The following is a 12,817-nucleotide window of genomic DNA, read 5'->3' on the forward strand; positions in this document are numbered from 1 at the left end:
GATATATTCTGCAACACAAATCAAATTTCAGTTTACATGGCAATGGTGCCTACAATTTGAAGAAGGGGGAGATAGGGGTATCTTTTCTTTGCTATTTCAAGACAAAAAATAAAAAGAAAGATGACAGACTGGTAGCAGTAGTGAAGGGACGTATTGCTGGAATTAAAGTTTAGTGAAGAAAAAGTAGACTTGACAATGCTCCTGTTGCTGTTCCCACTCTGATCCTGAAGTCTACATAGCATATATATGCACACTGACCTAAATTGATTTACTCTCTCTCTCTCTCGGTTTTATGTGTGCAAATTTATCCTTGTGGCGACCGAATTGGACCCGCGACAACCATGGACTACCCGAAAAGCAAGTGGTCATCTTGGATTGTTAGCACGTAAAAGGGATGAGATACCTATGTTAACGAAGATAATAAAAACATTGCAACTTAATATATCTTCGGGTTTAAATTATGGTAATGACTAGTTATGTTCTCATATTTAACCAAGTAACGTGTTAGTAATTGTAAGAACCAAGTTAGCCGTTGCTGAATAATTTTTACATAATCAATGCATACGATAATAAACCCATTATAACTTGTAACATTCAACCTACATATTTTTTTTTCAACTTCGTTCGTCACTATGTTCTTTCAAAAGGCAGCAAGCAAGCGAGAAGGAATCTTTCAAAGGCAAAGCATGCTTCAATGAGCACTAAGACAACCGCTCATGTTTACTTCTAATGTGTACGGTACCCAATTCTGTTGCTCTCGGGAGTCTATTTGGGATTTTTAGCTGTATAGCATAAATTAAGGAGGTGTTTGGTTCACATAATGTTTTTGAACGAATTGGAATCTGTCAAAGGAATTATAATTTGCATTTGTTTGGTTGGCCGGAATCAAATGAAATGGAATTCATAGTATAAATAATAATAATATAATTAATAAATATATTTTATAATAATTTTTTTAAAAAGTTATAAATGTGTATAAAATATTATTAATTTTTATATAATAATAAAAAATATTATAATATAATAATTAAAATATAAAATTTTTAGAATCTAACATTATTATTTTATAAAATAAATAACTATTTATTAATTAATTATTTTATATAAAATAAAAATAAACTTTTATAAAATAGATGTAAATTTATAAAAAATATTGACTTATTGCTGAATAATAATAAATATTAATTTTATAATATTAATAAATAATAATAATACTATTGTATATTAATTATTTTAATAACATTATACTAATTAATACTATTAAAAATAATAATAAGTATTATCATTGTTATTAAATTATTGTATTATTTAAATCAATAATTATTATTGTTATAACAATACTTATGATAATTATAACTAATAACTAATTATTATTATTTTTATTATATTATTATATTAATTGTATTAATAATTGTTATTTATATTAATAGTAATTATTTTTTTGTGATAATATTAATTATTATAAATATTAGTAGTAACTGCTATTTAATTATTTAAATTAATATAATAATAATAATAGTAATAATAACTAATAATAATTATTTAAATTAATATAACAATAATAGTAATAATAATTAGTATTATTTAATTATTTAAAAGAATAATAATATTAATTGATATTTTTATATTATTATATAATATAAATAATAATAATAACTATTACTATAATTTAATACTTCGTACAATAATAATAATAACTAATTATTACTATTATTATTTATTATTATTATAAATAATAGTAATAGAAATATATAATATCTATTAAATAAAACATAATAATAATTTTAGAAGTGTTAAATTGTGAATTCTATTGGAATTTAAAACTTTCCGCCCAATTTGCCAAATGAATCTTGAATTCCTTAATTTGATGGAATTTAAAGGATTCCAATTCCAATTACTTACGAACCAAACAAGTCATGGAATGAAATTCGAATTCTATTCTGTCAACCAAACAGGATATGGAATGGAATTCAGATTCCAATTCCTTCGAATTCTTACGAATTCTACGAACCAAACACCCCCTAAGTATTCAACCTTTACAACGATATAAAAACGGCAATATTCTTTCGGGGAAAAAAAACCACAATACATAAGAACATGATAATCTGGTTACGTTATGGTTCACTGAATGAACTCCATTGGGTTCTTTATTAAAATACAATAAATATAGTTCAAAAAATTAAATTATAATGCTCTTAAACTAAATATCTTTTTCAGAAGTCGTAATTTACAAAGATCCTAAGACAACAAGCATAAATACTTCAAATGTCTAAACCATCCACATAGCCTTAAGGCACTATGATACAACCCAAAACACACGAGCTTCCATAACATATATGAAATCGACACAACACTCATTGCTACCTATAAATAACAGATTCATCATGTCACATAAATGGAAAGAAAATAAATGTAGCCAGGTTATAACAAACAACTTTTCATCACCATAACGCATGATCAGAAATAACTTAAAGGTCAAAACTGAGGTCATGCTTAGGATTCGACTACCATGACTTGGTCTTCATAAAGGATCTACATGTACACTGATCTACGAGCACAGCATAAGCAAAGTGATTCCTCATCCAATCAAGAAGCAGCTTCTCCTTGACTGCCGAATAGCTCCTGCAAAATGGCAACAAAAATATTTTGACCATTTTCTTCTTATTAGATATATATATATTTTAAAGCGGGATTTTGGAAACATGAAAAAACAGCAGTACCCCTCTCTTTGCAAGTACAACCTGCTGAAGCCGTTCTCTCTTCACCCGTTGGCATTCCCCACACCAGCTTGTAAATTCCTTTTGGTGTTTTTTCAACTCTCTAAACACAGAACTGCAAGAAAAAACAAAATATGCAGCGATAATAAGTGGGTTGACAAAATAACAGCCCATATAAAGCATCTTGTTTTATAAAGTAGTTGACTCCATATAACCATAGAGATCCAGTTTAACCACCACTACTGTTTTGTCGTACTCTCCGTATAAAAAGACCTTTATTTGGCTAAGAATACAGAAACTTACAAACTCATTCAGATCAAAATAATAAAAAGTTACGTAAATATAAGTATCAGAAACTGAGAAACGTCTGCCTCCCGCCTTTTGATGGCCAGAGTTATATACTTGTATAATTCTATTGCTGGAAAATATCCAGTGTGAAAATTGAAAGACTGGAAGTTGAAAAGAGGACAACCACTATAAAAGTTCAGAATGGAGTCAGAAATATCATAAAAATAGCTAATGTCCAAGGGAAATTTCATTATAATATTTAAACTTATGGGAACGTAAATAATAGACACGTCACACATGAGCATTTTATTGTTCAGCTCTATTGACATACATTAATTTAATCAATCTAACCATAGCAAAACTGCAAAGTAGAAAGAATAATATACCTTCTGCACCAAAGCAGTAAATTGATTCTCTGGCCAGTTGTAGTAGCTCTCGCACCATGTCGATGGCGACCGCGATGAATAACTGCATGTCCAGGGACATGGGAGTACTCGAAGATTTCCTGTGAATATATGTAGTTTCTGGTAAGGTTGCACCCAAACAACAACTGGTTCAAAAACAATGTTAATCTAGAGTTATAAGCAGGTGTTATTCGCCATGTTTTAGTTGTCTCAAATAGAGTATCTAAGCTTTGATTCACTCAACCCTCAAATTTGGACCCATTTACTTATGACTATAATTTGGGATTATACTCCATAGTAAATAGATTAAATGAGACAAACCAAAGAATAGCGTAAAAGAAACGTGTTGAACAGCTTAGTACTTAGCATTCACCTAAGTGTATTTTTTTTTATGCATAAAAGCTCTCAAATTACATTATCTAATTGAATTAGATATTGAAATAAAACAACCCCAGCAAGCATTTAACACGCTAGCTATTTATATACTATTAGAGTTGTAACCCACACAATGCAAGGAGGAGGATAGTTTCTCAAAATTTTGAGATAAAAAAAAATCAATATTTTCAATGAAGAGATGTGGCTATGGGTGACAGCGCTTGGCTAAGCCAACCGCCGGATTTGGATGGTGGTCGCGGTGGTGTTGTAAGAGAGGTTACCAACTATATGTTTGACTACTTAATAAATTATTGTTATTTTAATGTTGTTTTTGTTGAATATTAATGAAGTTACCATATAAACAATTGTTATGTGAAGGCTATGGAGTTTACTAATAATGTGTTTCACCACCTGCAGTTTGTAGCATTGATTTAAATCCCCTATTTGTTTATTAGCTTAAACTTCAAGGCTACCGAGTTGACTAATATAGCTAGTGCTTATGGCATAATTATCACACACACACAAAAAAAACTATTAATGTTCAACAGGCGCTACAATCATTATCAAAAAAGTTATGCAAAATTTTTTGCCTGAAATTGTAGAAGATAGTCATATAAACACATATCCCATACCTCAGGATGTGATTCCGTATTCATGTGTTTATCACATCGCACGCCTCTAAAATACAACTCCCCACCAGAAAAATGCTTGCCCAAACAAACATTCAAGGTCACCTCTGAATCATCTACATGGAACCCTATAAATGCAGAGGTATCAGATTTATAAACCAGCTACAATGTTTTTATACAAAGCTGAGAGTAACTGTACAGCTACTACTTAATATATACATAATATAATTAGTTGCAACTTGCAAGCATATGAAAGAAATTGTAAGGCACCCTAATTATACATTATTTGAACAAAGAATGACAAATAAACAAAAGTAAAACAAAATAGTTAGGATGACACTCCTTAAATGACCAGGCAGAAGCAGTGTTGTTAAAGGCGAGCGCCTCTTGCGCCTAGGCGCAAAAGGCGGGCGAGGCGCACCTCCAGCGCCTGAAACCCTAGGCCCAAGTCGACCATGAAAAAGGCGGTCAACAACGGTCAACTGTGGTGGTCAACGACGGTCAAAATGGTTTAATGGGTCAAGATTCATTCAAGATCCGGCCGAATCGTGGCTAGATCTAATGAGTGACCATAGTCGTTTAAGAAGATAAAAGAGGATAGTGAAAATATAAAATGGGGGGAAGAAAAAATTATGGTTTTTTTTATATATGTTTATAATAGTCTAATAATTTGAAGTTTTTGGTGGAAAAGTTATTTTTTGAATGATATTTGGTTTTATAACTGATATCTGATTTTTTTTTACTATTATTTTTCACTATATATAAATATTTACTTAGTGCGCTTTTTTTTTCCCGGGCGTGCGCTTTTTTTGCGCCTCTCGCCTTCACCCTATTTGGGGTCTTTGCGCTTTGAGGTCGCCTTCGCTTTTGACAACTATGGGCAGAAGTAGAGTATTAATTTAAAATGATAAAGAGGAAAATAGGCATTACATATGGATAGCACAACTAATTTTCATGAACACTGCTGGGGGAAGTAAGATAGCTAGACATTCTCACCGCACAAAAAAGAATTAACAGCTTTTGTGAATGTTGTGAATAGAATCAAGCAAGAATCCTACTTAGAATAATTCTACCGCAGTAAAGAACTCTGATGAGGCCATGTATACAAGAACTCTGAGAAATATTATAAAATAAGACGAAACTAGAAAAATAAAACATATAACAACCCCTACAAATCAGTCAAATTTGTTTATTATTGTTCCATGACCTGCTCTTTTATATATAAAAAAAAGTGTAGGTTCACGACAGAGAGTAAGTAAAATAAGCAACATGATGACATCATTACATGAATCATTGTCGTTTTCTATACTGTGAAATGCTTGCATTACATGTCCAAGTTACCATTGATTCCAACACAACTCGGGAAATAAACTAGCATGATAGCATTGGCATCAATAAAAGGGGGCATCTACACACCAAGGGCACCAAGCATACTAATGATTTGTTTCATACAGCTACTGAAATAAATTTTGTACCCCCATGTTACTTTTGCCTCTAAGCATATAATAGCTACAACCTTTATAATACCTCCATCTCAATATTATTGTCCAGCATACTATTTTTCGTCTCAAAATAAATTTCTACTACTGAAAATAGAAAGAAACATTAACAAAGATTCCAGTATTAAATTTAAATAAATTAGTATTACAAAAATCAAAGAAACATTATATAAATGACAAAAGGGTTAAACTGGCATTTTAGTATAACAATAAGCTACATTAGTTACATTTTTCTTAGTCTGTGTATTTATGTTTAGTGGACAATAACTTTGAAACAAAGTACTATTTAGTCATACAAAAAAGACCATAGATGGATCACATACAAGATTACAATACACAAATAGCCAGCTACATGTACAAACAATGCCAAAGAGTATGTGGCAGGAAAAAGGCATAAATATAAATAACTGGCATACCCAATTCAATGTCTCTATTAAATGCATACTCAACAACAAATCCATGATGTGAATCAAGTGCATACCCTCCAACATCAGCAAAGAAAACTGCACAATCAAAATGTAGCGACTGATAATAATTTGATAGCATCATTCAGTCTTCAGAACAAACTTTTATCAGCATTTCGTAGATAATGCTTTGTAAAACTTACTTTTTGAGATGTGCCGTATAAATTCATCCATTAACTTTTCCAGCATGGTTTCCATTCCAAAGTCATCAAGAACAGCACCGTACTTGTTCATTGTATTTGGCCGCATAACTCTGAATTTTGTTTCTTGAATCCACTTCTCAAAATTGTCTACCTAAGCAATCAGAACCTGATAAGAAAATATAAAAGCTAAACTACAAGAAAACTAGATTTAGCATGCCAGATACCATGTAACAATAACAGAGTTGAATGATACCTCAGCAAGCAACATTTCACAAAAACGAGGCTGCAGCATATTGAATGTATAAATTCCTGGAGCAGGTTCAGACATGATACTTCTGATACTTGCTTCTCTGGTGTTATCGGAGGCCATGAACGCTTTTAAGAAGGATGGCACAAAGAAGGTTGTGGCATTCAATTGATATAAATCTCTATATAGGGGCTGAAAGCAAGAAATTGTATAGGCGCAAAGAAAATGAGTGACCAGTAATGTATAAAAACACAATAGTAAGAAAAGGTATACAGATAAAAGTAACTAACTAACTGATCTCTTATGATAAAATACATCTCCTGATAGAATGCTAAAAAAAAGAGCATACTCTTCTCTAATGCATCATAAGCATTCAACATTATACACAAGCCTTTATCTCTAAGAGAGAGCGGTAGACATTTATAAAGACTCAGAAACCACGGGGATCCCTTTTTAGATTTTAATGAATATAATTGCCTATAGAGTATAGACTGACATGTCTAACAATCATATCTTCAGATTAAGAAGCACATTTGGCCTTTTTTTAGTTTCGTCTATGAGACACGCATCAATCATACAAGATGTTATGAAAATCTGAAGGAAAATAGATCCTTCATCCTTTGCAAATTAAGCCTATCGATCTCATCAAACTAATATATCTTCTCTTAACGCAGAATACTTATCCAACAAAACTACCAGTCACAAGAATCAAGCGGACCAGGGACGAGATATATACTCGTACAAAAGGACACCTCAAATTTACCTGATAATTAGATACAATTCTCTGCCTGTATTCTCTGTGCTTTTGGATCTGTTAAAATGAAGTGATGAATAGACAATTAGCTATCACAACAGATTTAATTGTGAAGTCTTTAAGAGACAAACTTAATATTTAAAAGAAAAAAGGTATTGTGCAAGCATACAGTATGTTTGAGAGCAGACACACAATGATATGAACCTAAAATCATATATTTTGTAAATAATTGTACTGGAATAATTTATATATATTTTCAGAAATTAAACACACATATTAACTACATAATAGGAAATGTGGAAAATACAGAGTAAGGTAAGTAGATAGCTGAAGTTGTACCTTCAAAAAATCACTTCAATAACAAAAAAGAATTCCTTGATTAGATTATAGTAGTTTTTGCAATGAAGACAATTACATCAAGTTTCTAAATTTTCGTGAACACTAGAAAACTGGCCAAAACACACTGTGATCTGAATTTAAGACAATGTGTTTCTAATTTTTAAGAGAAGGCCAACATCGCTCGGACCAGAAGAGAGTAGTCGAGCCATTCCTCCACTCTCTCTTGGCAATAGTTTACCTTTCTAATGTTCAGCCTTGATGAATGGGAGAGGTAGCCGAATTAGGATATCACTACAGGCACGAACTGCGCAGGAAGTTATGATCCTAAAATGAACTAGAAAAATGAACCGCCCATTACCAAATTAGACCCTTAGTTTAATTAACGTCGGCTTATCTGTCGGTCATGTTGGGTTTACCGCTCAGTTGAAAACTATGAAACAAGTCTGCAGTAGTTTAAAACTGGAATTGGCACAATATCGTTTATTAGAATTGGACAATTGAGTGGTTGTACCAGCCAAAAGTCATCGTTTATTAGGCAATCCCCTTTTGTAATCGACTCAAGGAGGGATTTTCTTTATCTCTAAGCAAAAATGCAAATCATAAAAAATGAACTTCTTAATGTCATGGAACCCGGATGGCAAGAGGACTTCAGCAAGAATGGAGAGTAGAGTGTAGTGCAATGAAGGGAAGTGTACCGTCACCAGAAATTGAATAAGAGAAGAAAGATTGTAGCGTAGCTGTATAGTAGAAAAGTAGCGAAGCATCAATTCTCGTAGAAAAGATAAGAGAAAAGTTTGCTCTCTAAGGGGGTCGCAGAAAGAATTGGGTTCAAGTCCGATAGCCCCTGATGTGAACCAAGGCGAAGCCTGCCTTGGTAAAATTAAGAAAAACAAAAAAATATGAAATGAATATCGTTACTATTGCTAAAAGTTTTGCAGCGGATAGTTCACTAGATTATCTAGACCGCCTCTTCCTAATGATTGTTCCCACCGAATTGCCCGAATTACATCATGATCAAAAATGTGTCATTCTTTCTTTGATCTTTTCCGCGACTCTGGCTTTCTTGAGAAGGCGATCTTTATTTTGGGTTTACTCCGGCTATAGCTTCGTGCTTTTTGTCTCTATATTGATAATAGCCGGAGGCGTTTGACGCGCGGGACCCCTCCCCCCCCCCCACTTAGTCCACCAGGGTGGCCTCTTCCTCTTCACGAGGCACCGCCTCCCCCGGGACCCGAGCCCATGGGAGTCCCCGAATTAGCACACCCTCTACTCCCGGATGCGGAGAGAGATAGAATCCTTACCCAGGGGGACTTCTCTCTAATCTCTAATGAAAAAAGAAGGGATCCTTCGGACCTTGTCAACAATTTCGGCGGGGACGACAACCTCCGGCGTATGGTCTTCCACTATCAACGCTCAATTGACAGTGGAGTGCCTCTGTAAAGGCTGCCTTGGTGCAGGATCAAATACAGCCCGGCATTATCCACGAGTACCAGGAAATCCGGGACACCCTGCATTATCCGCGGGGACGTCTTATGGGTGTGCGGACATATCAATCATACGTCACGCAAATTATGGAACGTGGTACCCGGGAGAGTGTGCCGTATCGGCGTGTTCTAAGGGCAATCCGTAGCCTATAGCTATACTTAGTTAGACATCACGATTGATGCTCGGAGTGAAGGTACGGTTTGGGGAAGGGCAACGAGCTTTGGTAATCTTGAGGGTAGTCTTTTTTCTTTTGGTTTCATACGTACGGGAGTTCTAACATTTGAATTTCTCTTACATTCTACGTTCCCGAAACGGATCTTATCAAATATTTCACATTTTCTATGATCATCTCTATTTCAGGTATTCGGGGAATCCTCCTTAATAGACGAAATATTCCTATTATATCGATGCCAATTGAATCAATGTTATTAGCTGTGGATTCGAACTTTTTGGTAATTTCCGTTTCTTCGGATGATATGATGGGTCAATCATTTGCTTCATTAGTTCCAACGGTGGCAGCTGTGAAATCTACTATTGGGTTAGCCATTTTCGTTATTACTTTCCAAGTCCGAGGGACTATTGCTGTAGAATCTATTAATGGCATTCAAGGTTAAACATGACTCCTTGAGAGTTACCAAAATACGAAGTTCTCTTTTCGTTCTCTTCATTCTTTTTTATTTTTGACTTGGTTGGCAGGGTCAGGGCCTTTCTCGCTGGGCGAGCGCATCCTATTCTAAAGTCCTTTCCTAAACCATCTCCCATTCGGTTGCTGAAAGATAGAGAGAAGGATTTCTAAATGAGATTGAGTTCCACGAATATGCAAGCTAGAAGGATGCTATTTTCTGTTATTCTATTTATTTGTGCATTAAGTTCGAAGATCTTTATCTATAATGAATAAATGATAGTAGCTTGTTTTATAGGCTTTATTATATTCAGTCGGAAGAGTTTAGGTAAGAGTTTCAAAGTGACTCTCGACGGGAGAATCCTGGCTATTCAGGAAGAATTACAGCAATTCCTCAATTCTAACGAAGTAGTTCTTTTGGAATCCAATGAACAACGATTACTTAGGATCAACTTGCGAATTTGTGGCACCGTAGTAGAATCATTACCAATGACACACAGTGCGCCTAAGTGCGAAAAGACTATTCAAGCTTTGTTATGCCGAAACCTAAATGTTAAGTTAGCAACACTTCCAAATGCCACTTCTTCCTGTCGCATCCGTCTTCAGGACGATCTAGTCACAGATTTTCACTTCTCAATGAGTAAAAGATTTGTCCCTGGGTCTACATTGAAAGCTTCTATAGTCGAACTCATTCGGGAGGGCTTGGTGGTCTTAAGAATGGTTCGGGTGGGGGCCGAATAAAGAAGACGAATAGAATAGAATTCATGTTCATGCTAAAAGAAGAGCGGATCCAATACCAAGACGACTTCTTTCCCAAGAAGTGCAGCAAGTACTTTAGTAATTTGGGGATTTGGCAATTATTGATGGAATTCCTTCCTTCTTTCGTGAAGTGACAGAATTCTTTATTTATTCAGGAAATTTTTTCATATATGACGGAATTGATATCGCCGTGAAATCTTTCTTTTTTTTATTGCTTGCTTTCTTCTGACTCCTTACGTATACTTCACTCCTTAGGTTCGGCTGTGAGTTTCAAATCTTGAACCATAATTGATCGATAGAAGTGCTTAAGCTGGGGGGTGGAAGCATGAGTTCAGAATTAGCATCGAAGGATGAAAAAAGACCCCCGGTTGAAGTGCCATCAAATCCAAAGGGCACATGTAACCATGCCATGAAATACAAAGGGCTAGCCAAAAAATGATAAGAAGGGCACGCACGTGAAGCAAGGGGATGGAGGGCAGCCGGCCGGCGATTGAGGACCGCACATATCAAAGATAAAGAATATGAAAACCGAGACTATTTATAAAAAAACACAATTAAAACACATTGTGTTATATTTAGACCACAATGTATTTTGTTCAGTTTATAAGTTTTCACATAAATTTTAGTTTTCAAATCAACATTTCACATATACAGATATATATTATTACAGTATATACACAAACACACACACAATATATATATATATCAATTACAAAATGGAAAATAATTACTCAATTACGTACACTGTCACTTAAGACAAAAACGCTAACAAGCAAAATTATACAAATCTAGATATACATTTATATATATATAAATATATACACAGAGAGAAAATATATAAAAATACTCACTCGATTACGTTCACCTTCGGAAGTATAGCGACGCAGAATCTCACTCATATACCTAAGCTTAATTTCACGATGGACATTCAACATATTAGGAGGCAAATAGCGTTCAAGTGAGCTATAAAGCAAAGGAGTAAACTCAATTTGATTAAGATCTTCATAACTGTCAGGTCTATGACTATTATTAGGGTTTAATCGAAGCCGGTATAGCGAGTTCGTCGGAACAGTTCGAAATCCGTTAGTTGGCGCCGGAAGAGGCGATGAAGATGATGTGTCGATTCTCCGATCGGCGGTTCCGTCAGCTGGCATGATGATTGTTTGGTGAAATGAGTGGATATTTCTGTTTAGGGTTTGGATGTTGAGGAAGGAGACATAGTGTGTGTGAGTGCGCGCGCGTGTGTGTGTTAACGGATGTATGTGTTTGTTTGTTGATGGATTGATGAATCGGACCGGTTTTGGATTTCCCAAGTGTTCAAGTATTGCCCTCCATGTCTTTCCGTTTATCAACTTTCGGTCCTTGTTCAATTGCCAATTGGTTGAGAACAAAAACTCAAATCTCTTCTCTTATTCTCTTATTCTCTTACATCTATACTTCTATACTACTTATTAAAGAAAATACTCTCATGTTGAAAGTTACATGGGGGAAAATATCTAAAATGCCCTTCCATATAATATTTTAATATATTACTCTTAAAACAGTTATACTATCTCTTAACATTAATGATTACGTTACATTATCAATCCTTTATCTTTTAAAATATTTCCATTAACCCTTTATACCAATAATCTACACCAATCGACGCCTCATTTGTCACCAACCGTCGCACCTGCCACCACATCATCGCCGCCACGATTACCGCCGTATTGCGCGGGTAACGTGCCGGTATAAATAAAAGAGAATTGTATTTAGAAGATTTTTGTAAAAAATTTCATATATAGCAAACTCACAATCTTTCCTACAATTGATTTTAGAAATTATGACATTATATTTAAAATTATAATTTTAGCAACATTTTTGTTTTTTAAAAAAATTAATCCATCTTAACACTATCTTAGTTACTTTATTAATTTTCCATATAATTTTATAATTTACATTTAAGTCTTGATGAAACTTTAATAAATTTAGACATTTTTCTATTTATTTCCAAGTAAAAAGAATATTTTGAAGTTTAAAATATATAACTACATATTGCTTTTTTACATGTTAGGTATCTTATATAAAAAGAAAGAAAAAAAAATATCATCAA

The 12,817-nt window shown here is 34.0% G+C and overlaps 1 protein-coding gene and 1 pseudogene across 2 annotated transcripts; one reads left to right on the top strand and one right to left on the bottom strand.

Annotated features, from left to right (window-relative positions):
* Positions 1 to 2,156: 2,156 nt before the first annotated feature.
* LOC122579702 (2-oxoglutarate and iron-dependent oxygenase domain-containing protein CP2-like) lies at positions 2,157 to 11,986 on the bottom strand. 2 transcript variants are annotated; one of them, XM_043751926.1, is made up of 9 exons: positions 11,577 to 11,986; positions 7,530 to 7,577; positions 6,773 to 6,958; positions 6,520 to 6,670; positions 6,329 to 6,415; positions 4,417 to 4,541; positions 3,392 to 3,510; positions 2,742 to 2,832; positions 2,157 to 2,622 (listed from the first exon to the last, which is right to left on the bottom strand). In XM_043751926.1, the coding sequence occupies exons 1-9, from the start codon at positions 11,877 to 11,879 to the stop codon at positions 2,587 to 2,589; spliced, it is 1,146 nt and encodes a 381-aa protein (XP_043607861.1). In that variant the 5' UTR covers positions 11,880 to 11,986; the 3' UTR covers positions 2,157 to 2,586. The 2 variants fall into 2 exon arrangements, with proteins under 2 accessions (XP_043607861.1, XP_043607860.1); XM_043751925.1 differs by having other exon boundaries at positions 2,721 to 2,832.
* Positions 10,141 to 10,747, top strand: LOC122579703 (annotated as a pseudogene).
* Positions 11,987 to 12,817: the final 831 nt, after the last annotated feature.

The sequence above is a fragment of the Erigeron canadensis genome, chromosome 8, assembly GCF_010389155.1.
Source record: "Erigeron canadensis isolate Cc75 chromosome 8, C_canadensis_v1, whole genome shotgun sequence".
Lineage (NCBI taxonomy): Eukaryota > Viridiplantae > Streptophyta > Magnoliopsida > Asterales > Asteraceae > Erigeron > Erigeron canadensis.

What these genes read in the sequence shown, in the direction of transcription:
- LOC122579702 (XM_043751925.1), bottom strand. Translation starts at nt 11,879, where the DNA reads ATGCCAGCTGACGGAACCGCCGATCGGAGAATCGACACATCATCTTCA. An exon ending in TAATAGAGACATTGAATTGG is followed by an intron (nt 4,542 to 6,328) that starts GTATGCCAGTTA and finishes CTGCATTTATAG; the next exon opens with GGTTCCATGTAGATGATTCA. An exon ending in ATACGGAATCACATCCTGAG is followed by an intron (nt 3,511 to 4,416) that starts GTATGGGATATG and finishes ATATATTCACAG; the next exon opens with GAAATCTTCGAGTACTCCCA.